Source organism: Callorhinchus milii, unplaced genomic scaffold, assembly GCF_018977255.1.
Source record: "Callorhinchus milii isolate IMCB2004 unplaced genomic scaffold, IMCB_Cmil_1.0 Scaffold16, whole genome shotgun sequence".
Lineage (NCBI taxonomy): Eukaryota > Metazoa > Chordata > Chondrichthyes > Chimaeriformes > Callorhinchidae > Callorhinchus > Callorhinchus milii.
This window is the reverse complement of record NW_024704757.1, coordinates 256,882-284,378: the sequence shown is the minus strand read 5'-3', so window position 1 is coordinate 284,378 and position 27,497 is coordinate 256,882. Positions and strand designations below refer to the sequence as shown.

Genomic DNA, 27,497 nt, shown 5'->3' with positions numbered 1-27,497 from the left:
CCAGTCTTGTAGGCAAGAGACTGACTGCACTACTTGTGCTTGTTTTGGTATTGATTGCTTGGATAAAATTACATGCAATAACCAACGTTGCTGATTACAGTTCAGTCCACACTGTGAACAAAAGAGAGGTCAACACCGAATGTTCAACAGAACCCCTGTTGACATTATAATGAAGGGAAGTTTTGGAGTGATATATTATGTATGATACACACAATGTAATGCAATGTGTAGCATGCAGGAAGTAACGTTATTATGCAGATGCATTGACCAGTGATTGCACCCTGTTATAAGACAGGTTGGGATTTTATGTATACCCACAAACCGTGTTACAAACAGGGCTCCACTGCACAACATTTGCAGTTGATATCGTGCTTTTGATGTCAAAATGTCTCAAAGCATTCCATGAGTGCTGGCTGTAAAGTGATGGTGTGTTTTGCAGGCCAATTTACACACAGCAGTGTCCCACTAATAGGCATAATGTGAATTACCAGTGTATAATGAGCATTGTTATTTTCAAAGGCATCTATTGATGAGCCAGTTCACATGGAATCACACACGCTGGAGATTGACGATTTCATCGAATCCTCGACCCCGGGCAGCTCGTTTCTTACTTTTGCGGAAACTGTAGACGAGGTAAGTAAGAACAAAGAAACAAGATGTGGCCCTGGTCACTAAGTGTGGCAATTTAATTGATGCGAAGCTATGAACGAACAAATCTCATTACAAACACATGTCAAGGGCAGCAAGTGTGCCCCTTTACGGGGTGGGGATAGGAAAAGGAAAATAATCAGTCAATCTTAATAGATTGTATATCTTAATAGTCAATCTTAATAGATTGTAGTATCTGGCAGGCAACGGTATCTCTCAGAGTGACCTTGACGGGAGGGATGAATTGGAGGGATCCATCATTTGACCAATGCCCCTCACTGAGCACTTCACATCCTAGGAAATCAATACTGGTAGTAGCTGTTATAATGCTCATTGTCTTTGTTAATTTAGGATTACAGAGACAAGCTGAAGTCAGATATATCCTCTGGAGCTACTTTGAAGAGGTCAGTACGTCTTCAATATTTATTCAGCTCTTTGGATCATTGCCCTTGTGGTCAACAGTGGCAAAAAATGTGAACATCGGGAACTGGGAAATATTTTCTTTGTTTAAAGAAAGCTCTGGTAAAGGTCACATCTACCCGCCAGGATATTGGCAAATCAGTTAAGTTCAGATTTCCAGAAGTTATGCTTTATTTGTCCTGTACAGTAAAGTATATGAGTAATTTGAGACATATAGTAAGTGTAGTATGCTTGGAAGAACTACACAACTTTGCATCTAAGGTTCCCAGGGCTTTCCCTGTGTTGGTAGATTAATCCATACAGAATTAATTATTATCAACATCTCCATTATTGTTATTGGTTGAGGTCAAGACCATGGACTCATTTAAGAAGCAGTTCAAAAACGTCCATCAAATACAAACTGTTCCAATTCCTGAGACACATTTGCCACCCTTTTGTTCCTCTCCACAGCCTTTCTGGGTGGCAAGCTTATGACGGTGTCATGAACTGGCCCGATCTGCTGAATGACCGGTCCATCATGGGAAGCAGCATCCCAAAGCTGAAGAGAGGCAGAGCAACCCGGCATCTAGGGATCGAGACGCCTCTGTGTTCAGAGGAAGAACCTTCTTCCTTCGGCTTTGATCCAGTCAAGAACATTTGCTTCTCTACTTCAGGTAAAACCCGGCATTCCCAGTGTGTTAGGAAGACATGAAACTCTCCTGAACGGGAAATTCTATTCTCCTCACAGGGAGGGAGGAGGGGGTTGAAGAAAGAGGTAAACAAGATCGCTTTGGGGTCACCATGCATTGATTCTTACCAAATTGCACCTAATACTTTCCAGGAGGATCAGCAAGCAGGTTGCGACTCTCCAGGGAGAGAGAGTGCACTCTCAATTCAGGACAGGGGAATGCCTATATGGACCTCCAAGTGGCTCGATTTGGAGATTCTTACATGTGGTGGATTTCAGTGTGTATCAGACATTTAATGAACACAAAAAGGGGAAGGGAAAACCTCACCAATGTTACAAAGTGTGTGTACACAGATCATCTAGAACTCTGCCGCCCACATTCTCACCCGCACCAAACTCCGCTCCCCGATCCCCCCAGTCCTGGCCCTCCCCCCCACACCCAAACCCCACTCCCCGATCCCCCCAGTCCTGGCCAGACTGCACTGGCTCCTGTCCCAGAGAGGATCAACTTCAAGATCCTCACTCTTGTTTCAAATCCCTCCACTCCCCTGCACCTCCTGACCTCTCTGACCTCTCTCCTCAAAACAGTACCCGTTGCCTTCGTTCCTCCGGGTCTGGCCGCCTCCTTGTCCCCCGAGTCCTCCGCTCCACCCTCGGCGGCCATGCCTTCAGCCACTATGCCCCGAGGCTCTGGAACTGCCTTCCTCACTCCCTTCCCCTCGCCCCCTCCCTTCCCATTTTCAGGTCTCGGCTGAAGACCTTTTTGACCGTGCCTTTGGTCACCTTCCTCCCCCTCCCCCCGGCTCCTCCCCCTCCCCGGCTCCTCCCCCTCCCCCAGCTCCTCCCCCCCCCAGCTCCCCCCCTCCCCCGCTCCTCCTCCTCCCCCTCCCCGGCTTCTACCCGTCTCCCGGCTCCTCCCCCTCCCCCAGCTCCTCCCCCTCCCCTGGCTCCTCCCCCTCCCCCAGCTCCTCCCCCTCCCCCGCTCCTCCTCCTCCCCCTCCCCGGCTCCTCTCCCTCCCCCAGCTCCTCCCCCTCCCCAGCTCCAGGTTCTGTTACTATGAAGCGCTCTGAGACGCCGTCCGGCGTGGAGGGCGCTATATACATCCAAGTTGTTGTTGTTGAAGTGTAATAGAAAGCATGAGAGGCAAAAAACAAGAAGAAATAGTGAGGCAACATTTAAACCTTTAGATTGTAGGAGGGAGGGAGGGAAGTAAGGTCCTGGGAAAGAATTAGTTAAGAGAAAATGTGTTAGTTAAGCGTGATGACTCGATTTCTACATAGTGGGCATGCAAGGAAGAGCATTAGGTGGGATGGTGCAGTTAGAGATTAAGAGGGAAAAGGTTAGACGAACAATGACCATGTAATTATCAGCAACATGAAAACAGTGGAACTTGGCAACGTGCAAAAAATATAATGAAATCCCATGTCTCGCATCCTTACAAGTCTGAAGAAGGTTGCATTTCAAGTAAGCTTTGATTTTCTCCTCTATTAGCAATAATAATAATTTATTTGCAAATATATAATAATATTTCATTTTTAGTACTAATTTGCAAAATTGCAAAGTATAATTTATTCCCCCCTCCTCTCTCACACCCTTCCACCCCACACCACTCGTTAAACACCCGTAGTTTTCTTTGCTAATTGCTCAGTACCTGCACACAACTTCAATTTGGTCACTGCTGTGCGCAATTGGGTGCTGCATTTTTCCCACAAAAATATACAGTCAGTTAACTTTACAGTATATTCTGTGAAGTGCTTTGAGATAATAATAATCCTTGCATTTGATATAGCGCCTTTTCATGTCTTCGAGACATCTCAAAGTGCTTCACAGGATATACTGTAAAGTGAATTGAGTGTACATTTTGTGGGCAAAACTGTCTCAACGATGTGATAAGGCACTATATCAAATGCAAGCATTATTATTATTTGATTAAAATGCTAAAGCCTCCATCCATGACACATTGTGCATTTCTCCCCCAGCAGATGAACAATTAATAGAGAGAATTCTCACCGATGGGAGCAACGCTGTGTTCGCCTCGCATACCATTGGCCAGGCTTCGCTTGTTCCCGAGAGCCAGTTAATATCTAATCTGTAAGTAAGCTGTAAAAATGTGTACCAGGACCCCAAACACTGAGTCACAATTGACTGCATAGTTTGTGGCTTAAAGGGACAGTCAAGAGGGAACTCTCAATCAGTGAAAATTTCTCAGCCTTGTTCTGCATCAACTCAACTTGCTTATTTTACAGAATGTTGCAATAGAGAAATAGGCTGTTTGGTTTACCAGCCCATAGGGTCCCTTTTAGATTCAGCGTTAGCGGTGAATCACAGCAAGACCGATTAATTGGTTTATTGCTGTTCATTCCGTACAGAAAAATGGAGTTGTATTTTTTTTTAAACAGGAATGGAAGGTTAAGCCCAATACTTTTACATATGCCAAGGCAGCAGAACAAGATGATGTATGTTTAGAGTTGCAAGCAGCTATTTCAGAAAATACACCATTTCATTATTCAGAAGGTAATTAATAACTGGAACAGACTACCAGTGGTTGAGGCCAGGACACGTGATTAATTTAAGAAACAGTGAGTATTGGGGAAGGACAAGATAAAATGGACCCTGGGGTCTTTTTTATGCAAACCTCTTGTGAACTCTCATTTCTAGCTCACGATTGTATCCCAGGTTTAAAATTCGCCAGAGCGGCTTATCCAGTATGAAGACAAATGTTTGCTAAAAACAAAATCACAACCAAATCGACAAGATATCTACATTTAACCAGAAAAGAGGGACTCAGAATGACATGATCTGAATAAGCACAAGGAACTACATCTGAATCTTGTCACCAAGACCCAGCTCTAGTTTAAATTATTCTGAATCATCAGGCCCTTTTGCTTGGCTTTCATTAACATTTACTGTAGATGAATATGTGTAGACCTAGGACTGCACTGTGCATGGCTGAGACTGTAAATGGAGAATAACCCAGTAGCCAGGTACCTTGAAGCTGGGCTAGCACCTAGGTGACTTATCTTAGCAAAAGAACCCAACAGAGTATTTCATGGCACTGGTAATGACAGATGCAGCGAGAAGCTTGCTATCAATGCAAGTTATGTGGGTTTAGCCAGTTAAAGTCCAGCAGGACCCCAAATGCACTCTTTAGGTCGCCAAGCTTTGGCATCTAATGCTGAAGTTTTTTCCATGTAATGTACAATAATAATAATGATCCTTCCATATGATAATCCTTCCATTTGATATGGAGCCTTTCATGTCGGGCGGATGTCCCAAAGTGCTTCACAGTATATATTGTAAAATGTTGTTACTGTATTTCACGGAAAACACCCAAATCCTCAGTCTTGCTCTCCTTTGAAAGGAACTGAGAGCCTGAAGCATATACTAATTGTATTTGACACAAAATTCTCAATGATTGATATGGGTAAATGTTTCCCTTTGAAAAGATCTGGCCCATTCTTGACGCCCATGGTTGTAAACTAGTTCACCTTAGTAACAACGGGGGAAGAAGCCTGAATGAGCGACTAAGATGCACTGCCATCAGAATGACTGGCACACTGCAATCCTCGTTCCTGATTGACGGCGATTACTGATTTAGGTCATCAATCTGTTTCCCTTTATTTGTCTTTCTTTCCCTCACACCCACCACTTCCCAAACACACTCCCAACTCCCAGGAAAACTGAAATTCTTAGTGGGCGCGTCCAGCCCAGGGTGGACGCTGCAGTTTTGCACAAGATTAGCGACTGCGACCAGGTTGTAAGACCGTCTCGAGATTCCCCGAAGTCAGCTGTATCCAGACGAACAGGTAACACGTGACTTTCATTGAAATTTCAGCACGAATGCAGACCCTCCCTTGCTAGCTTCTCACTACAGCACCTGTGCTCATCCCATATCTCTACTTTTATGCATGTAATTGTGACAAATTATGTAAGTTCACATCTTACCCGTTTAATTAAGCTACAGCAAATATCATCACTCATCAACTGGGGAAGAGCAGCTGTGTGATTTGGTCTTACAGTCTCTAATTCCTCAGAGAAATATTTTAGCATTTGGCAATCCATTTCAATTATCACAAAGCAATTGCTTCCCCTCCATAAATCTCAACACTTTATAAAACCCAAGTCCATCCAAGTCCTCCCATACTGAGAAGCTCTTCTGTCACTTCCCTCGACTTATCTTCATCCCTGTCGGTGAATGTCATTCTGCCTTCCTCTCCACTCTCTCTCTCTCCATGTTTCTATTTCATAAATACTACATTGGTAGTTTCATCTCTCTTAAGTTTTCCCTTGCCACTCCCAAGATGATCCAAACGCATCATCTTCTTCCCACATGCTCAAAGCTTCAAAACTTCAGTTCAGAATGTTTAGAAACTGCTTTAGAAAATCAATGGGCCGTCCTCTTGATTTTTAGAAAATCAAGACCAAGAGAATGAAAGTGAACTCCACTGAATCAGTCAGTAATCCGATGAGAACAGATGCAGTGGAGAGACCCAGGCTGGGTAGCTTAGATTTGATGTGTTTATGTTACACTCGGTTCACTACTTGCAAGCACTGCTTTGGTGCCATCTAGTGTTGCCATCGTACACAAAGCCACGCTGAAATCAGATGAGAAATAGATTTAATCTCCTACGTTAAAGTATAGAGCAGTGTTAATAGATCGCTTAATAAAGAAGCCAAATAAAGAATCTGGGTAGATGTTTTGCAGAAATAGCAACATTGACTTCAGTTACATTCAGTCTGATTTGCATCTTATTGGTGTCATTACTAATTGCTCACAGGTAAGCGAGTCAAGCATTTTAAAATTTTCTAAGGTGTGTTTTCTTTTCCTGCAGCTTTCAGTGAGCCTCCGAAGAAGTGCCTCTTCCCATCCTGGTGCAGCTATACCGCACATGTCCTAAGTTTCTTCCTTTTTTCCGGATGTATCAGTGTGTCAGTGTGGATTGGCATTAACTTCACCGCCAGTGTCAGTCTCATGTGGCTCATCTCAGGAATCTTCAGCATCCTCTGTTCATTCTTCCTCCTGGAGCCCCTCAAGGCAGGTTACTGTTTAACCAGTGGTGACCAACCTTTTTGGTGGGCCAACAAAATTATCGTAGAAATAACAAAACAGCATAGATTTATGCCATAAATCAAGAAATAGTCAATCGAGAAACATTTATTTTGTTGGCCAACCAAAGAGTTTTTTTTCTAACATACCATATTATCACCACTTAAGGTGCCTTAAAAAACTTTTGCATCAACTATCTTGAGTAAGACCATGAGATATCATGTTTTCATATACAGGGGTCTAATTTACTATCTTTCTTAGCAGGATTCCTGATTGGAATCCAGATCATGCAAATGAGGTCTCCTTCCAGTAGCCAGAAATCCGTTTCGTCAAGCAGCAAGAAATCCATTTCAACCTTTTTTTCTTCTGTAAGAAATGCTCTGCCATTCAAGGGGAATTTTAACAGGATTCATGAACAAGGAGCCTGTTAAGAAATATCATTAGTTGGATCCTAGACATGTTGAGGTGCCCTGTTTACATGAAGCAGTAGAATAATAATTATTGCATTGCCATAAGGTTGAAATATCTCAAAATGCTTCACATATAATTGTTGTCAACAACTGTCTATTTATGGGTGGTATGTCCTGGCCAAGATTTCTCCACTGTAAAATTGGTCATTCACTTCATGGCTTTTTGTGGGATATTGCTGTGTGCAAAATTGTCTGCCCATGTCATCTAACAAATACAATCACAAAACATGACAGTAATTCTCTGAGAAGCATTGTGAGACATTTCAGTGTTAAAGGCACTGCATTAAATACAAAACTTTTAAATTATTTTTTATTATTACACACTGCAATTTCCAGCAGAATTCATTGCACGAGAACCAGAAGTGCGCCACTCTGACGCAGTCAAGTTCCAGAAAAGAATTGTTGGCAAACTCAAGGCTCATATGACCTAAAGGAATCCCCACTTGGTTTCTATGTTAATAATCTTAATAATGCTTGCATTTGATGTAGCGCCTTATTATGTCGTCGAGACGTCTCAAAGCGCTTCACAGGATATACTGTAAAGTGGATTGACTGCATTTTGTGGGTATAATTGCGGAAGTGGTGGAAAAACAACTTCCAAATTAAAACTGAATTTAAGAATCTTCCAAAATTCTGCACGTATGGGACAAAATAGCCTTAAGCTGAGACTATGAGAAATTTGAGGGGCCCAAATCCTCAGAAATAAGACTGCATCTAAAAGCCAACTTCACTGGTTAACCTCATTCTGGGGTAGTCTCTCATTTCAATATTTCTAGGAAAATAAAGAAAGGAACTGAATCAGTAGTACATGGACACCTGAACCAGTTTCCTTTAAACATAATGGAATTTCAAAATGGAACTAACGAGCTTTAAAACAAAGGTTCCTTTAAGAACAAAAAAGCAGCAAGTTATTTTGCTAATTGGAATGACATGTAGAGCACTGACTCCCTAATGCTGCTATTTGCTTTGCAGAAATGGCTGTGGTTTTACTATGTTTTGCACACTTGATGATGGTAATTACAATGGCTCAGATATAAGCACTGATCCTCCTGAGATGCTGATTTGAGGCCATGTTCTTCAGCCTTGAAAAGAGCAGAAAAATTATTATTGGAAACCGATTCTATCACAGAAACATCCTGCCTTTGATTGTTATTGTGCTGCAGTGTTATGGGATGAGAATACAATATTTAAATGCAATGGACTCACTTATTAATAATAATCCTTGCACTTGACATTGCATCCATAACGTCGGGTTCCTGTGTTCACAACAATTTACTGCCTTAAGAGTTTCACAATTTCCAGACAATTTAAAGTACTTGGTGTTGAATCATTTGGGATAATAATGAAAAGAATTAAAGGATAAAATTAATTAACAATGACACAAATTCATCTTAAAACGTCTGCTATTCTGCCTTAGAGCGATTGTTTAAAGTTTGGTGATGCTGGTACTTTTGCTTGCTCCTCCTATAATAATAATAATAATAATAATAATAATCCTTGCATTTGATATAGCGCTTTTCACGTCGGGAGGACGTCCCAAAGCGCTTCACAGAACACACTGTAAAGTGAATTGACTGTATATTTGTGGGCGAACGCGGCAGCCAATTGCGCACAGCAATGTCCCACAAACAGTCGTAGATTGAAAATGACCAATTTCTTATTGTTTTTGGTTTTTTTGGAGGGATTATTATTAGGCTCTGTGTGGAGTAAGGAAACTTGCCCAAGGTTTCGCCCTGCCTGGAATTGAACTCAGGTCTCTCGCTTGCAAAGCGAGTGCTCTAACCACTGAGCTACAGGACTCCTAGCTGCTTTCAATGCTTCTATTCTGTTCTGTTGCAATGATATGATTATCATTGCAACAGAACAGAATAGAAGCATTAAAAGCAGCTTTGGAAACTGTGGAAGCAATGAAAGTGCCATTGCAGGTTGTGATATTCCCCCTTCTGCACTGCAGGTTTTGACTGAAGCACTTTACTTTGCGATGATCGCTAAACGGGTCCATCCAGATGAAGATGACAATTTAGTGGAGAGACCACGAGTGGAACTGATTGCGGAGAAAATTGGCAGAGTTCGACCTCCTCAAGGCTACGGACTCCTTCAAGCCAAGGAAGAAGCCAAGAAGGTCCACACCCTTCACAAAATGCTTAAGGTACTAAGTGGGGAGAGAACTTCAGCACCTTTTAGTACCAACAAGGAAAATCCCAATGTGATGATAAAAAGTGCTATTGTTATCTCTTATCCTTAAACCCTAATATCACCTGAGGCAAACTTAGGTTCCTAGCGGAACAGTACAAATATACCATTCAAGCACTCTGGGACATTGTTACCCTGCATGGCCCTATATAATTGAAAGTTGTTGTTGCTGAGACTTCATCGAATTCAGAGGGAAATCCTGACAGAATGCAATGTTCCCTACAACGCAAATCTGAACTTTGGAGATTCTATATTTCGCCATCATCCCACAAACACAGTCACATTTCTGAGAAAGAGCAGAAACATTTTATTTCCCAGTGAATCATGGCTTTCTTCAGGTTTTCCAGTATACAAGCCAACCGATGCCTCAGAATCTGCTGACCTATAAACTCGCGGGTTGCACAGCGACAGGACCATGGTTGGATTCATCTCCAACATTCATGTGTCTCTGACTGCCAAGCTTATATTGACACTAATTAACCTTCCCCCCTTACATTTGTACCAAGCTGTTGAGTGGCTGACTGTAATGGCTTTTATTACTGTGTGGATCACTGCTGATGAGTCCCACAAGTCTCAAAGAAAACTGTTTCACGGAGAGGAATTAAGCTTTCATTGTTTTCTTTGGTATCTGCTATATGAAAAAAATGGAATTAAACAAACAAGTGATATCACTGATGTGGAAATTATTTCTGTTTCCACACTCTAAAATCGACATTATATTGGCTTTGCATGCAAAACACATGACCTTTTCATCGTCACCGGCAGCCAATTCTATGTAAATAAGACAGCCTCAAGGCCAGAGGCCATGTTGAATTTCGTTCCAGGGAACAGTTTGGATGTGGCACGCAGGAAACGTGCTCAGAGCCCAAGTTTCACCTTTTCCTTAAAACAATCATACCCACACACTCTCTAAAACACACGTACTCACAAACATGCAACCATCCTCACACAATGCATCATATTCACTCACTCACGGCACACATACATGAAAGAGTTTTTTTTCTGCAAATGTTTCCTGGCGTATGCTTAAACATAAGTTTCACCTAGTCTTAGTTTGTGAGACCATTTGGTCTTGAAATTTAAGGTCGTACAGAATTGTGGAAAATTCTTGAATTCAGTTTTCATAGAATCATAGAATTATACAGCACTGAAGGAGGCTATTCGGCCGATTGGGTCTGTGACGGCTCTTTGAAAAGATCTATCCAAATCAATCCCGCTCCCCCACTCTCTCCCCATAGCCCTGCAAACTTTTCTCTACAAATAATTATCTACTTCTCTCTTCAAAGTTGTTATCGTATCGGCTTCCACCAGCCTTTCAGGCGTAGGGGGACCTTTAACTTCCAGATCCCAACAACTCACTATGTGAAAACACTTCTCAACTCCCATCTGTTTCTTTCAACAACTATTTTAAATCGGCGTCCTTGGGTTACCGACCCACCTGCCAGTGGGAATGGTTTCTCCATCTTCTGTATTTTGTACCTGACATTTATCTTTTTTCTGTTTTATTTTAATCGCAATTTCCTTAGACATCCAGGAAGGTTTGGATGCCCTACCTTTCCCCTTTGTGGGAATGTATTTGTTCAAACTATCTCCTCCTTGAAGGTTTCCCAAGGAGGAGATAGTTTTAATTTGAAGGTCAGTTTTAAGCAAAACTGTTTTACAGGCTAAGACCAGATGAAATTTCAGGTTTCATGTCTTAGTCTTTATTGTTAGTACCAGAGTTTGTTGGTACCATCTTTGGGATGGATAGGAAGAAGAAGGCAAGTTTGCATCATGGTGGGGGTTTTGGGGGGGGAAGGAAATTGTAAAATAGTTATAGTGAGGATGGAGGGATTGTAGCAGTTACATTGAGGGTGAGGGGATTGTAACAGGCAGTGAGGGGTGAGAAGATTATTACAGTGTGGATCAGGGTATTGCAATAAGTGCTCCAGGGTGCTACCCCACGTGAAGGGCGCTTTATAAATGCAAGTTGTTGCATTGAGGGTGAAGGATTCCTTCCCCATCTTCAGGTTGTGCGTATGGTCAACTCCCCCCTACGGCTCAGTGTCATGCTCTGCCAAACACTCAAATACTCTGGGACTCTACCCTGCATGAGGGATGCCATATCAATGCTAATTGTTGTTGTTACATATTGTAGTTACAATGAGGGTGAAAAGATTGTAACAAACACTGTGACATGTGGGGAGGTTAAGGTATAATTGGAAAGTGAGTCAACTGAGTTCTGATGAAGGGTCGTGGACCCGAAACGTTGACTCACTTTCCTTTCTCCATAGATGCTGCCTGACCTGCTGAGTGTTCCCAGCCACTTCTGTTTTTATTCAGATTTCCAGCATCTACAGTATTTTGCATTTTTTTAAAGATATTATTGGGTTGGATGGGGAAAAGAGAGCAAGTGTACATCTCAGATACAATGATGGGTGGGGTGGATGTACATTACTTTAGACCAAGAATATCTGACGGTTACTAAATCCAGTTCCAAGAAAAATAAATATCATTATTACATCTAAATGTTCTAAAAATATTTTTTCACTGCATCACACTTCGGATAAATGTTTCCAGTTTACGAGCTCAGTGTGAATGCCAGCAAGACCATGAGATTGTAGGTGCTGCAGGATTAGGGCCAAAGACATTGTTAGTCTTAGCTTGCAGTGTAGGCATGCCTTTGGGCAAGGTTATATTGTAATGAATAATTAATAACTCTTGGATTTTACATGTCGGGAGGACATCTCAGAGCAATTCACAGGATTTTCTGTAAAGTGCAGTAACTGTGTATCTTCTGTAACAGCCAATTTACCCACACAATATACTGTCAATTCACATTTCACTCCCAGCGACTTTTTTTGTTTTCAGATTTCCAGCATCTGCAGTATTTTGCGTTTTTTTTTCCACTTTTCAATATATTCGGTGAAGCGCTTTGAGATGTCTCAACGTATATCAAATGCAAGGATTATTAATATTATTTGCACATAGCAATGACCATGGCTGTCCACACATGAAGTGAGTGACCAATTCCATCTGGGGGATTATTTGCCAGAAACTCCCTTCTGTTTTCGTGTAGTTGACATGGGAACTTTAACTTCCTTCCAAACAGTCAGACATCCCTGGTTTAACATCTCATCTGAAGAATGGACACCTCCAAAAATGCAGCACACACAACCTCCTCCCCCCACCATTGGAGTGTCAGCCTAAACCATGAGTAATATTAACATAAGAACATAGGAAATGCTAGCCAAAAAAAACCAAGGTCCATCTAGTTCGCCTTCCATCTTCCTGGCGGTCGCACGCACATATGTCCCAAACTACCTTAGCCTGTTAACAGTAAAACTACCTGCCTGAAAAGGTTATCCTTTGTGTTTCAGAATTTCATTATTTATATGCTGTTCTTGTTGGTCGTCCTTTTGATAAATTATGGAGACTCGTTCAAAGACGGGCAGAGTAGACTCCTGCACAGCTCGATTCGGCAGGGTTTTGCCGGGGTCAGGAAAAGTGTGGAATTCCAGAGAATCAAAAGGTAAGTCATCAAAATATTAAAATAAAAGTCGCGGCGAAACATTGTTTGAAAGTCAAAGTTGACAACGGGGCTAATCCAATTTGGAACAGGATTCGGAAATATGAAATCCTGCATCCAAACATACCACACATTTACCCTCTCCCTCCCTGGAAACTTTGCTCACAGACTCATCTCCTGCCTGCACTGGGAGCCTCCTTTGGTTTCATAGAAGTTAGGACATAATTTCTTGAAGTCCACTATGGGGCACATCAAAGTAAAAACCGGCTAGTGGGAAGGATTGAATTAGGCATGAGATGTGACCCTTTTTATTAAATTCAATAAAAAGCAAAATTCAATCATATGAAATAATAGTAAATAATAAAATTCAGTGTTTGAATGCAGCCTAGACTAATCGAATGAATGCCTCCTCAGCCTATTGGCTGCTCAGCTCCTTCCTGCATGAAAAGCGCTTTGCAGTCACTTTGCAGTCGGAGTCTACACAGAACTGTTCTCTCTTCCAGATCAGGGGAGCTCTGGAAGTGGATGGCAGAGGTGCTACTTCCTTATCTCTATAGCAACAAAACCGGGAGTCTGCTGGGTTGTCCACGGCTACGTCAAGTCCGTTCCAAGGAGGGTAGGTATCTGCCCAAAATCACTACTCATTACTGTAGCTCTAAAGGGATTGATTTAGATTCCCAGCTGTAAAACCACAGATAATTACAGCACAGAAAGAGACTATTTGACCTATTTTGACTCTGTGAAAGTGTTATCTATTTAGACCCATGTTACCACCTTGTCCCCTGCATGTTTTTATATTTCTTCTGTTCAGATATTTATCTAATTCCCTCTTAACAATCCTCTCAACTACGGTTCCATGTAAGAAATTCCACATCCTAAAATGAGAAAAGAATTCTCCTAGTCTCTCCCTATGCTTTTTTTTGGGGGGGAGAGAGGGGTAATTGCCTTAAATCTATACCCTCTATTTACTGACTCACTAACTAGTAGAAATCATTTCTTGTGCTTATGTTATCAAAACCCCCTCGCTTCTCTTTCGTAACGTACTGTTTCCGGCATGAGATTTATTGGTCGACAAGAGTTAAATGATGAAGTGACAGAGAAGTGACAGATGTCTTGCTGAAGGCGCTCTCAAACTCAGCAATAGCATACTGTTGCTATTAATCTTATTCAGGACAAGAAAAGGAGACTAGAATTCATGCTTCATACACTCGGTCTTTAGCCCCGTTGACTGTGCTCAGCTTTGTGTGCCAATGTAACATCCGGTACACTTTAAAGTGACTTTTAGTTGAGTGCTTAGAAGTACTTCCACATAAAAGGTGTCATATTAAATGTTTATGACTCTCCCCAAACTCCACATTCGAATCCATTTGCTAAAGTTCTTTCAAAATGTTTTCTCAAAATATCTTCCCACAATTTGCTGAGACATTTCAGCATTATAGGTGCTACATCAAATTGCAAGCATTATTATTGTTTATATTAATTTCAAGCATGTATTGCTTTGTGTGCTAGCTGTTTCTAATTCCAATGAAACCAATACCAGCTAATTCCCTCTCTCTCCTCATTGCTTTCCTCTTCCCCTCCAGTTAACTGTCTCCACCAGGCCTCTCTGTCTCTCGGCGAAGCAGGCTGCCAGCAATCCCTCACCATGGTAGACACCAACAATTACGAAATGAGCTGGAAAAGGGCAGTTGTAAACCGGAGTACAATGTGGCCATATTCAGAGCCCGATCCGGCCGGGTAAGTGAGATGTCCTGGAACAATGATCCGAAAGAATCATTCTGAACAATCACTGAATGGTTTGTATCATCTCTAAGTGCTTAAGAAGATGCAAAGCTACTGTCTGAAAACGGCAAATACCCTGCAATGATTGATACCTGGGACAGAAAGCAATGAAAATCTGGTCAGCTGATTCATGAGCTAATTTACTAAAACCAAAAATCAAAATCAGCCCTTTCAGAGCTTTGTTTCTTCTTGTGTTTCGGGATTAACACTTTCTGTGCCGGAGCACAGGAGAACATTGTACTAAGACCTCATGAGCTTAGAGTTAAGACCCCAAAGCAACCAGTAGATCAGTCTGGGATCCACCTGCAGTGTAGAGTTTGCCCAAGTGAAGTTCAGATTGGACAGAGGCAAAAAACGTTCAATAAACAAAGCAAATTGGACACTACGCTACATTGCCAAACTCATTTCAGTTCATGAGCACTGAAATAATTTAAAGCTGCACAGTGCTTTAGCCAGTTTAGGAATCATAACAGCAATTGCATTCAACCTGAATCAAATCTGTCTTAATGTGTTGCGTGCAATATTTAAAGTGAATTTTATTTTAAAAAATCGCAGTATTTCAAATAATAATAATAATTTGTAATAAAAGCAATATATAAAAGTGGGTTCTGAATCTTGTATCCTCTTTAGAGTATGGTACTGGGGGCAGATTGCGGTGTACGACAGCGGTGGCTACACACAGAAACTGGCCAGGACCAAAGAAGAGAGCAGCAGCTTTCTCTGGGATTTGCAGAAAAATAACTGGCTGGATGGAAAGTAAGTTTCATCTTATAGATCTCTACCCCAAAACAAGGCAGAGTTTTAACTTTGGAGGATGGGGGTTGGGGCTGGTTGAAGACCATTGGAATCTATACACTGTCATTTACACCCTGCCCTGTGTGCTATGTCAGATAAAGACCAGATTCACTTCATATGAAAATCTCTCACTCCAGTTGTGCTTCTGAACCTCTGCCCACATTACACTTGCCTCAGAGTATGTCAGGAAGCCGCAAGAGAGGCTAAGGTTCCCTCACGCTTGCTTCTGTTGGCGATGGTGACGGAATCCCATTCCCCTTTGAGGTTGGTCTCAACCAGAGGTTCGGGCATAGAACAGAATTTTGCTTTTCGGGCTCTCGTTTGTTGAATTAAACAGAACGTTACAGCACAGAAGCGAATCATTCTCCCCATGGTGTTCCACACAAGCAGCCCACCCTTCCTCATTCTCTCTCCTCTATTCCCTTTCTCTCATCAAGGTTCCTCTTACTTTCTGCTTTGAAAACAGAATCCTCCTCATTAAAGGCCTTTATACAACAAGCTGCAGCCCATGTTATGTATGGGGGAGGGGAGAGAGGAATTGCTACTTTAGATTTTCTTTGGAATCCTTGCACCATTATTATATATCAGGAAAAACACCTTCCAAAAACTGCACCTAATAATTCACTGTATTCTACAACAATGGCAGTCTGCAAAATCACACGCCACAATTTCAATTTCAAATAGATGGCTTTGCACCTTTTGTCTTGGCAGGACCAGGGCTGTCTTCATTGAATTTACTCAGTTTTACCCAAACGTGGATCTGTACGCTGTTGGGACTCTTCTGATAGAGTTCCCTGTCTCAGGGGGAGTGTTCACCACTTTTGACGTCAGCCGATTCCCACTGCTGCAGCTGAGTGCTGGAGCAGATCTCCTGCTTGTCATGATGGTAAGTTCACTCCGTAGTTACACTACTCTTTTGGCACTAACTGCACTGACACACAGAGCTGGCATCGCTACAGCAGGGTTAGTAGCTTTGCTTTAATGCAATAAAACAACTTTTGGGTGGGGGGAGGGGGGTGGGGATCCGAAGAGTTTGAAAGAACCAGAAGTTATCAAAGTCTCGTTTTTAACAGCAGCATTAAAAATAAACGATGTGCGTATTTTGTGTTCAGGTTTTCCTGATGATTTTCGTTCTCTATTTCATCATCACCGAATTTCTCTCGATGAGCCGCGAAGGAGCGCCTTACCTGAAGCGGTTCTGGAGCTACATGCAGTGGGCTGTCATCGTCCTGAGCGCCTGTTGTGTGGCAGTGCACCTGTGGCGGGCGAAGCTTGCTGATAGGCAGTGGCTGACATACCGCGCCCACCCAGATGGCTTCCCCAACTTTTACCATGTGGCCTCCCTCAGCTACTTGTTCACCAGCCTGGCCGCCCTCCTGCTTTTCCTTCTGACAATTAAGGTACAGCAGTCGCAGAGCTTTATCTGGAATATTAGCTGCAAAGTAGCATCGATTTAATGTAAATTACAATCTAAAAATTTGTGCCACATTTCGCCCACAAAATATCCGGTCAATTCACTTTACAGTGTATCCTGTGAAGGGCTTTGAGACGTCTCCAAGACATAATAAGGCGCTATATCAAATGCAAGGATTATTATGTTATTATAAAATCCCCTCCCCTCCTCCCAACCCATATCCCGAGCTGACCAGGAATTACTATGAAATGGAGTGACTGTGTATTTTGTAGGCAATTGCAGCAGCACAATTGGGCACAGCAACATCCCACAAACAGCCATGAAACAAATGACTAATTTTGTCTGGGGAATTGTTGGCCAGGACACCGGGAGAAAGAAACTCCCTTCTCTTTTTGAATAGTCCCACGGGATCTTTAACGTCCACCTGAAAAGGTAGACAGGACCTCGGTTTAACGTGTCATCTGAAGGACTGATGCCCCGTTATTCTATTATAATGGGGGCCGTTCAGCACTCCAGCATTGTACGTCACCAATTACATTTGAAATGAATCATCGCACTTGAAATTCCATTTTAGTGTTGGAAGTGTACTGCATTTTGGTAGACTGTGGGCGGTATTATATATTTACATTTACATGGAAGCTTAATGGGTTATTGCTTATTACAATTTGCCTCTGTTTTGATGGGGAACAGACTGCTCGTCAAGTCCGCTTCATCAGACAGTGGTCCATCTTTGGGAAGACCTTGAACAACTCTGGAAAGGAGCTCCGGGCGATGGTCGTAACATTCATTTTCTTCCTTCTTGCCTATACACAGCTGGGCTATTTGGTAGGTGTTTGTATTGTGGAATCATCAGTTGTTTTTTATGCTTGTCCCCCAATTCTTTTGCCTCTTCCCCTCCTTTCCTGAAAGAGTTTGACATCTTTTTCCATCCACTGGAGGATGATTCCACTTCTAATCAGCCATATAATAAACCTTTCATTTGTATTACAATAAAGAATACAAATTACTCACGTGTAAGCTTTCCGAGTGAGTGTCGGCAGGCTACTCTTATCATTTTCATTTGGTCAGCCGGGTGTCTGACACATGCAGAAACCCATCACCATGCTTAAGGGTATCCAAACCAAATTGGGAATTCCATGCATCCCACCTACACATGGAAATTCCAGAGATAGATTGTTTACTCTCTCCCTGATTATCCTGCTAACCTAATTCTGGAAAGTTTTAGGTGCAGGTTGGCAAGAGCCAAGATTTGGGGCCCCAGAGTGTGCTTTGGACTACTGTTGGAGTCTAATGAGCTATTCTATCATTTGAGGGAGGAGGGAGGGGAAGAGGTCACAGCCAAGCACAGTCCTGTACTGACTCAATGTTCAAACGTACACACACCACAATACAGACATATGAGCACACATAGCACATCATACATGGCCTTGAATTTCCGACCTGTCCAACGGACAAGGTCATCTCGGACCACTTCCTCATCTCCCTCTCCACCTGCATCCCTCTCCCCTTTTCCAAGCCATCCATAATTTTTTTCTGCCCCTGGAAAAAGCTTCCCCTGAGTCCCTCACAAATGCCCTCTCTTCCTCGGTCCTCCTCTCCCTCTGGCCCTCCACCCACAGTGATCCTGATGCAGCCATCAAGCTGCTGAATGACCATCTCTCCACAACCATCAATTCCCTGCCTCCCTGAAATCCAGGGTTGTTTACAAACCCAACCCCCCACCCCGCTCCCCTGGTACAACAGTTATCTCCGCTCACTCAAAACACAAACCCATACACTCGAGTGCAGATGGCAGAAATCCAGCCTCACCCAGCTGTGGCTCGAGCTCCTCCACACCCACCACCTCTCCCTTTCACAGTCCAAAACTGACTTTTACTCCAGAGTCACCTGGGGGCCAACGACAATCCAAAGACGCTGTTTTCCACTGTCCATCACCTTCTCCATGCACCACCTCAAGCTCCCTCTATCCTCACATCAAACGCCCAGTGCGAAGAGATTCTAGACTTCTTCGCCTCAAAAATTGAAAATATCCGCTTGGCTGCATCATCCTCCCCACCCCATGTCCCCTTCCACCCCATCCAGATCATCCACACCGTCTTCTCCCTCCGCCAGGGTTCCTGCCACTCCCCACTCCTTTGCCCCCATTTCTCCCTCCCTCTCACCCACAATCACCTGGATGAAGTTCACCACCTGCTACCTTGATCCCCTTCTCTCCCACCTTCTGGCCAATATGGTCAACCAGTCTCTCTCCTCAGGCTCTGTTCCACTCTCCCTGAAAACCAGTGTCATCAACCCCCCTCCTCAAAAAAACCACCCTCAATCCCTCTAATCTCTCACACTACCGTCCCATTTCCAACCTACCCTTCCTTGCTAAAGTCCTGGAACGCATTGTTGCAGGTCAGCTTCGGTCACACTTCTCCCTCCTCAAACCCCTGCAGTCTGGTTTTCTCCGACTGCCCACAGCACAGAGACAGCGCATGTCAAAGTCACAAACGACATTCTCTCTATCTGTGACCAGGGCTCCCTCTGCCTCCTCGTCCTCCTGGATCTCTCTGCTGCGTTCGACACAGTCGACCACTCCATCCTCCTCTATCGGCTCTCCTCCCTCATCCACCTTAGTGGGACCGCACTCGCATGGTTCGAGTCCTACTAACCGCCTCCACTTCATCTCAGCAAATGGTTTCTCCTCCCATCCCCGCCCGGTCACCTGTCGGGTACCCCAGGGCTCCATCCTTGGCCTCTTCTTTTCTTTATCTATATGCTCTCTCTGGGTGATGTCATCTGCAGACTTGGGATAAACTTCCACATGTTTGCGGATGACACACAAATCTAGTTTGCCTCCTCCAGCATCGACTCCAGGTCCTTATGTTCTATCAGCTTGTCTGACCGTACTTACAGCCACCTCTCCCCCCACCCCCGGCTCGGAGTCAGGCTCTGCCACTGTTAAGTGCTCTGAGACACTGCCCTGTGTGGAGGATGCTATATAAGTGCAAGTTGTTGTTGTTGTTGTATGTGCACACACACACCTCCCTGAGTGAACTCCAGATGCCTCTCAGAAGCAGAGAACCATGGCTCACTTTTACCTCCATAACCCAAAGGAGCATTGAAGCCAGTTATAGCCACACATCTGCCCCCAGCTGAGCTCACACAGCACAGATCCCGACAACAATAACATGCATTTATATAGCGCCCCTCATGCAGGGTGGAGTCTCGGAGCCCTGTCCCCGACATGGAACCTTTTCATACACTTTACTGCTGCCCTTACCCATCCAGTGGGTTACTTGTCAGTGAGCACTTGCATCATTTGACCACTTACCACAAATAGCTAGAACATTTCACCAACTGCCTGATTTACATTCCAGTCTTTTTCTGCTGGTCTGGAGAACTTCAAGACATTTGGAAGCAGCATGCTGTCGCTGCTTGCCGTGATTCACAGAGGGGTCAGTCTCAGACAGAGCCTCATCGAGTGCCCGAGAACCTGCTACATCTACTACATCAGCTACATGGTCATCGAGATCTGGGTTGTCCTGCGTCTGTTTGCTGCTGTCCTCATTCAGAATTATAGAAGCTTGCGGTTGGAGATGCATAGGCCGGCCTTCGAACCACAAGACTACGAGATGGTGGATTTATTTCTCAGAAGACTGAAAATATGGATTGGTATGAGCAAAGTGAAAGAAGTAGGTACACAGTGTCAAGTTACAAATACACTTGAAAAGTAGTTTAGTAAATAAAGGAGGGAAACAGGAGGGAATCATCATTGGATCAGGGAATAGAGATGTATAGGTGAAGGGAATAGGAGAGATGAGTATAAATACCAGCACAACCTAATTGGATCGAATGACTGGTTTCTGTGCTGCATCACTCTCATGTAACTCTATGTGGCTGCTGCCCAGAGTATTATTCTGCCCATTCCCTGTGCTGTTGATTGTCGTATTGTCTTCAAGACAATCCTCTCCTCTGTCAAGATGGACCCACTGCTCCACTCCACAGAAGCTTCCAATCATACCCTCCATGGGATCCTGCCCATGGAACAGGATACTCTGAAGGGTGGTTGAAACCAGGATGTGGATTAATTTAAGAAACAGCTTGGGGGGGGTAGGGGGTGGCAGCAGGAATGAGATGAAATGGGCCAAAGGCTTTCTCCATCCAAACTGATCTTGTGATCTTTCCTGAAGACATTTAATTCCTTCTCAGAGCTTGGTTGAGAAATAGTAAGAGTTTCAGTGAATTTGCCTAGAGCTAAAAGTCACAAATAAACCCAGCCAGCTACTGCTACAACACCTAAGGTAGCTGAAGCGCTATTTACCAATTGCTTACATTTGAACTAGTCTCAGGTTATGGTTTTAATTTATTGGTTTATTTTGAGATTTGAACCAATTTTTATTTGAATCCATTTCCCTACAGTTCCGTCATAAAGTGAGATTTGAAGGAATGGTTCCCTTACCCTCTCGCTCTTCCAGAGACTCCAAATCCAGCTGTCTCCATACTGCCAGCACCGTCTCAGACATCTCCATGTCCTCCACCTCCACCATCTCCATCCCGGTGGACACCTTCCATCTGGCCAGGCCAAATGAAGCAGCGGAGATAGAATCAAACATCCTCCGCCTGGTGCCCATCTTTGAGAGCCTGCTGGAGCAGTTTGACCGAGTGAACCAGATTACAGAAGACATCTATCAGCTAGAGTGCAAGCTGCAGGACCTCCAGGGTAGGATACGAATGAGGAAGAGGGAGAGAAAGACTGAAGAACCAGTCACGGTGTATTGTCAGAATCAGCAGCCATGGGGACACAAGAAGGTTGGGGTGACCAAGAAGCCTGAGAATGATAATATCGGGCTATCGTTGCGGACATTGAGAAGCATCGCGAAGGTAAATAACACCAGAGGCACTGAGGAGAGGTGGCCATTCAACAGCATCCCATTAGGCGAGGACGTTGCAGTGAAAACCCAAGGAACGCAGGGCACCAAGGACCCACAAAGACATGCCAAGGTCCCCGAGAAGCAAGGGCCAAACACCACAATGCAAGACGGAACACACACAAATACAGAGTGAGATGGGTTGGATGCAATCAGATCCAGTCTAAGCTGACACCAGGGTAATACAGAGCCCCACTTCTGCAACCAATGAAGCAAGACACAGAAATTTACTTCAGGGACCACAAACAGAAGGAAATACATAGATGTAGCATTGTAGAGCAACTTAACTCTGGTGCAGGCGATCTCAGACAACAAAACACAATATTCCACTTCAAAAATAGATTCCAAATGTTTTGGGATCACGTCCAAAGTATGAAGATGTTTGAAAAAAGACATGAAGCGTATGGTTTACTTTATACTGAGCACTTTATTTCAAGGACCGTTTGGAAGGAAAGATAATACAAATTTGCTTTCTTAGCTATGTGCTGAAAGGTGCACTTTTTTAAAAAAAATACTGTTGTTTTAATTGCTTCAGGTTGATTATTGAGAGAGGGAAAAGTCAGAGCACAAAATTAATTTACAAGACAGTATTTTTTTGGTTAAGTTACGCTGCACCTTTATTTGCAAACAAATGTAAAGTAACCATATTGTTTTAGCTGATTTAAATCTGTAATTTTTTTGTGATAAAGACATTGTTCCAGGATCACGACTAACAGTATTACAACATGTCCAGAAATCATACACAAGTACTCGTGTTGTAACTAGTCAGAAAGCATGATACTGTAATTGATATTCAGTCATGAGTAGCTCCATTGGGTAAAGAGAGAACAGAAGTAAAATGCCAAAGGTCCCTCCATCTCCATGATGGTTTCACGTTGTTAGCACACTTCACTTTGCACTGGTAATAGACTCTGCCAGGACAGTAAGTCTAACCAACTAACTGATAAGTGAGTTGAAATGTGACGTTTCAAATTAGCATTCTAAATCTCTCACTGACAGTTCAGCAAGTTGATGTTTGCTATGAATTTGTTCACTTTCAGGACTTAATCCCAGACCACATTTGTAAACAAATGTAAAATAACCATATTGTTTTAAATCTGTAATATTTTTGTGATAAAGACATTGTCCCAGGATCACGACTAACAGTATTACAACATGACCATAAAAAGCCAGAAATCATACACAAGCACTCATGTTGCTGAAATATAGTTTTTGTACAGAGCCATCACATCACCAGATATCCTTTTTGTAGATCTCTAGACCATATTTAATGTGCTTTTCCCTTCTCTGCGCAGATTACTTGGTTATTCACTTTTACTTTAACCAGTGAGAATCAGAGCAAACCTCACCAACCCATTCCCAAAGGAGCACTGGTAAACTTCAGGTCCTGTAGTTAGTTTGCCAATTTCTGCAGATGTTTGTGAGGCAAGTGCAGGTGACGTCATGGGACTGGCTAAGAAACGAAACTGAGACTAATGATATGGTGCAGTCTATTTTGAACTGTGTGCAATTGATCACCTCCCTCTCAGTGCCAGGCACTCAAACATGTGCATTATATATATATATAGAGAGAGAGAGAACATACACATACATATATATAAAAGATAAACTAAATATTTTTCACCAACAAAATATACAGTCAATTCACTTGACAGTATATTCTGTGAAGCGCTTTGAGACACCTCAATGACATGATAAGGTGCTATATCAAATGCAAGGATTATTATTATTATAAATATAATTTTTTTCCAAACGGGTTCCTGATTATCTTTGCCACCTGAAGGTGTGAAGAATCAGTCTAGAATTGTAAGTTCTTCAATTAACCATTAAACAGTAACTCCAATTGACCATGAAACTGCGGAAGGGGGAGGTCATTCTCCATATTAACCATCCTCAAGCATGCGTTGTCCTCCATTTTGTCTGATTTGCTGACATCTGACCACATGAGCATTTAATGGGAAAGTGGCGAACAACTTCAATGTATAAAAACTGGAGTTTCTTTCCTCCCTGTCGACACATCTCGGAGCCCATTGTGGCTTTTTATTGTGATTTATCATCAGTATCTATATTTAGACAATAGAACATAAGCAGATGGCACGAGAGCAGACACTCGAGTGAGATCATTCGCTCCACCCTTAGCAGAGAAACAACACAAGCCAATCCTTACATCAGTCAACGGAGAGGGAAGGGATTGTGGCCAGAGGAATGAGGCTCAGTCATTAGTAATTAAACAGAAAGATGTTCTCTATAATTGGAAACGGCTGTGCACTCCAGAGGATAGCTGGCACCCCACAGGTAAGAAAGGGGATCACTGAGTGGAGGGAAAGATTTACATCTCTACATTTTGCCAGCTCTCTGTGGCATCCTTTAACAAGCATCTAACCTGCAGTAAAATGACTAATCAGAGAAACGCCCTCTCAGATAGAACGTAACTATCTTTTACATTCAATCAAATGCAATGATTATATTATTCGAAATGTGATATATTATTCTTATATCTATAAATAGCAACGCAGAATTAAAGGCAATGACGGCAAAGTTTTTTTGACTATACAAACTTCTTAAAATCATTAACTCATGATCTAACACTCCCTTTATTTCTTAGTAACAAAAAAACATGAATTCACATCCACACAGGAGTGGAAACAGGCAAATCGTATGGCAGGTGTCTAATTGAGGGATTCAGCTGCTATAATTTCACCCTCGTGACAATATAAACTAACCTGAAACATGTGTAACTGCCTTGGATTCAGTTTTTATTGCTTTCTAGGAGGAAGAAAAATAAATGCTGTATTTATAAATACACAATCTACTTTACAGTATATCCTGCAAAGCGCTTTGAGCCATCTCACCGACATAAGGCGCTATACCAAATGCAAGGATCATTATTATTTACCCTTTACTGTTCCATAAGTAGGTGTAAAAACACTTTATCTGAGATCTTTCTATCTTTTCTCCCAAGTAATACGATTAACTGCAATTGATATCTTTACAGCATCAGGAGGAATACGGTATTAAATGACAATGAATAAGCATAGTAGATTTAGAGCATAATATGTGGAGGACCTGAGCATCAAAGATATGGATGAAGCAACTTTTGAACTCATTTGATCTCATCCTTCCAGAATACCTGCCATCCTCAGCCCTATTCTCTCACAGTGTCCAGATATATACTTTGCAATTGGGTTCACTGGATGGTGATTAGAGGAGATGAACTCTTCCCCTTGTTCCTTCCTCTCCATTGCAGCCACTCCTCCTGAGAATTGTTAATAGTACTGACCAGAGACTGATCCTGGGGTCTTGCTGGTCTCAATGGCTCAGTGTCGTCGTTTGAGCCCAGTATAATTAAAAAAACACTTACGGCAACATTGCCATGTCTGGTGTCAAATCAAACACCACAGTGGTGCAATCCTGATCGGAACAATGTCACCAATGGAAGAGGGACAAAATAGTGTAAACTAGGTGAAAGATTCATTGTGCTCCATGTATTACCCAAGTACCTTCTGGAAGTTGGAAAATATTTCACAAAAAAAGTTCATCACTTTGTGGTGATTTATCCTATCAAATATACGGGATGGGAGTATCTCATGGTAGAATTTTTATTTTTTTGGCAAGAAGGGGGATGCTTGGCAGTCTGAATAGTTATCTTACTTCCTGCATTCTGCAGACTTGCTGAATAACCTTTGCGGCTTTGTAAATGCACTTGCAACTCTATTATCAGTACATATTACAGTCCTGTAGCTCAGTGGTTAGAACACTCGCTTTGCAAGTGAGAGACCTGAGTTCAATTCCAGGCAGAGGGCGAAACCTTGGGCAAGTTTCCTTACTCCACACAGAGCCTAATAATAATCCCTCCAAAATAATAATAAATTGGTCATTTTCAATCTACGACTGTTTGTGGGACATTGCTGTGCGCAATTGGCTGCCGCGTTCGCCCACAAATATACAGTCAATTCACTTTACAGTATGTTCTGTGAAGCGCTTTGGGACGTCCTCCCAACGTGAGAAGCGCTATATCAAATGCAAGGATTATTATTATTACAGTACAGTGACTGAGCAGTAACCTTGAGGCATTACAAAAAGGTAACCGTTTGGCATTCTGATATGAAGAAAAGTATGTGTTTTATTCACTGAATCAGATGATAATTAAGTTAACAGAACAATGTAAAGCACAAACTTATTTTTAATACTTGGAAATGCTGAGGGCAAGGTTAGAAACATGTAAAGGAAAGAAAAAATGTAGACGTGGATCATCATTTTTAAAATGTTGAAATAAAAGGGGCAGACGAATAGGGTTGTAAAAGATGGGAGTACAGGCAAAGATTTTATAATGCTTTATTTTTTATTTAACTTGTTTTTTGTATTTATTTTAGTTTGTTAAGGTTATGACAAGTAATAAAGCCATTCCTGATAATATTTTTTTCCCCTCTTTTTGTCACCACAATTGAATATGTGCAAACCTAGTCCACATCAGGAGACTAATATCTCCATGGACCTGACAGGTGAAATTTGACAACATTCATTACACTCTCTTTTGTGAACGGGAGAACTCTCAAATGTACACAGAAAAGCGATAAGTGGAATTCTGTAGCACTCGCCTCACAAGCGAGAGGACCAGGCTTCAATTCTAGGGTGGGGTGAAACCTTTGGCAAATTTCTTTACTCCACACATCTCTGTTTACCAAGCAGGAGTAGGAAACCAATTGTTAGTTGACTGGTGGATTTTCCAGGGGTTATAATTCCTTCAAAAATAAAATAATAATTTGGTCATCCACAACTGTTTGTGAAACACTGCTGTGTGCAGTTGCCCACAAAACATAGTCAATTCACTCTACAGTACATTCTGTGAAGTGCTTTGAGAAGTGTCAAAGCACTGTATCAAATATAAGGATTATTATTAGCATTACAAGTAAGTGGGCATCTGCCGATATTAAACCAAGATTTAAAATCTCACAAATTCTAATATATTCTCAAAACTGTTACATCAAGCATTACGATAACCAATTCTGCCCATTCCACAAGGTAGCTTACAGAAGGTGAATACTGTGCAGCTACGTATTGGCACACCAGCCCAGAACTAGCCTGTTTAAAGTGGTATAGTATTGCAGAGTAAATTGCTTTAGAACATCATTTCTGATAAGTACCAAAAGGGCTCTTTATTTCAACTCTAATCGTAGGCTTGTTACAACATGGACCAGTGAAGCAACTGTAAAAAAATGATCCAACATATCAAACTGCAAAGAGCTTTAGCTGGACTGAAATTCATTTTTGTCAGCGGTGTGCATTTAACAAAACACTTAAAATTGAAAGTTTTTTCTATGCATTTCAGTGAAGTTTTCGGTTCTCTTTATGTCTGTGTAACATAGCTTGCTCAAGGCCCCTCTTGGCTGAGATTCCAATTTTCTTTTAATAATTGACAATTTTTCTAGGGAAAGTTGAAATGTTCAATTCAGACGCAAACTCCAGGAAGTATTTCATTCTCTTCCTCCCTCACCCCCCACTCTCTGTTCCCCACAACCCTGCCAGTGCAGTGTTAATTCAAGAAAAATGTGTAAACATTTGTAATCTTTATGTCAAAAACATTACTGATGCACTGAAGGACAAAGTCAAATAAAGTTTTGACGGATCAAATGTGAGCT

General features: G+C 42.4%; 1 protein-coding gene across 1 annotated transcript in view; it reads left to right on the top strand.

The window, feature by feature from the left end:
• The window catches only part of pkd1a (polycystic kidney disease 1a), a 77,792-nt gene extending 53,131 nt beyond the window's left edge, over positions 1–24,661 (top strand). The window contains exons 31-46 of the mRNA XM_042341141.1: positions 520–633; positions 1,000–1,052; positions 1,519–1,721; positions 3,719–3,827; positions 5,412–5,542; positions 6,569–6,771; positions 9,208–9,402; positions 12,806–12,957; positions 13,458–13,570; positions 14,538–14,691; positions 15,367–15,492; positions 16,243–16,417; positions 16,644–16,931; positions 17,636–17,770; positions 20,308–20,622; positions 21,350–24,661. Coding sequence (XP_042197075.1) covers positions 520–633; positions 1,000–1,052; positions 1,519–1,721; positions 3,719–3,827; positions 5,412–5,542; positions 6,569–6,771; positions 9,208–9,402; positions 12,806–12,957; positions 13,458–13,570; positions 14,538–14,691; positions 15,367–15,492; positions 16,243–16,417; positions 16,644–16,931; positions 17,636–17,770; positions 20,308–20,622; positions 21,350–21,994 — 3,111 coding nt within the window. The 3' untranslated portion in view covers positions 21,995–24,661. The remainder of the gene's footprint in view (positions 1–519; positions 634–999; positions 1,053–1,518; positions 1,722–3,718; positions 3,828–5,411; positions 5,543–6,568; positions 6,772–9,207; positions 9,403–12,805; positions 12,958–13,457; positions 13,571–14,537; positions 14,692–15,366; positions 15,493–16,242; positions 16,418–16,643; positions 16,932–17,635; positions 17,771–20,307; positions 20,623–21,349) is intronic.
• Positions 24,662–27,497: the final 2,836 nt, after the last annotated feature.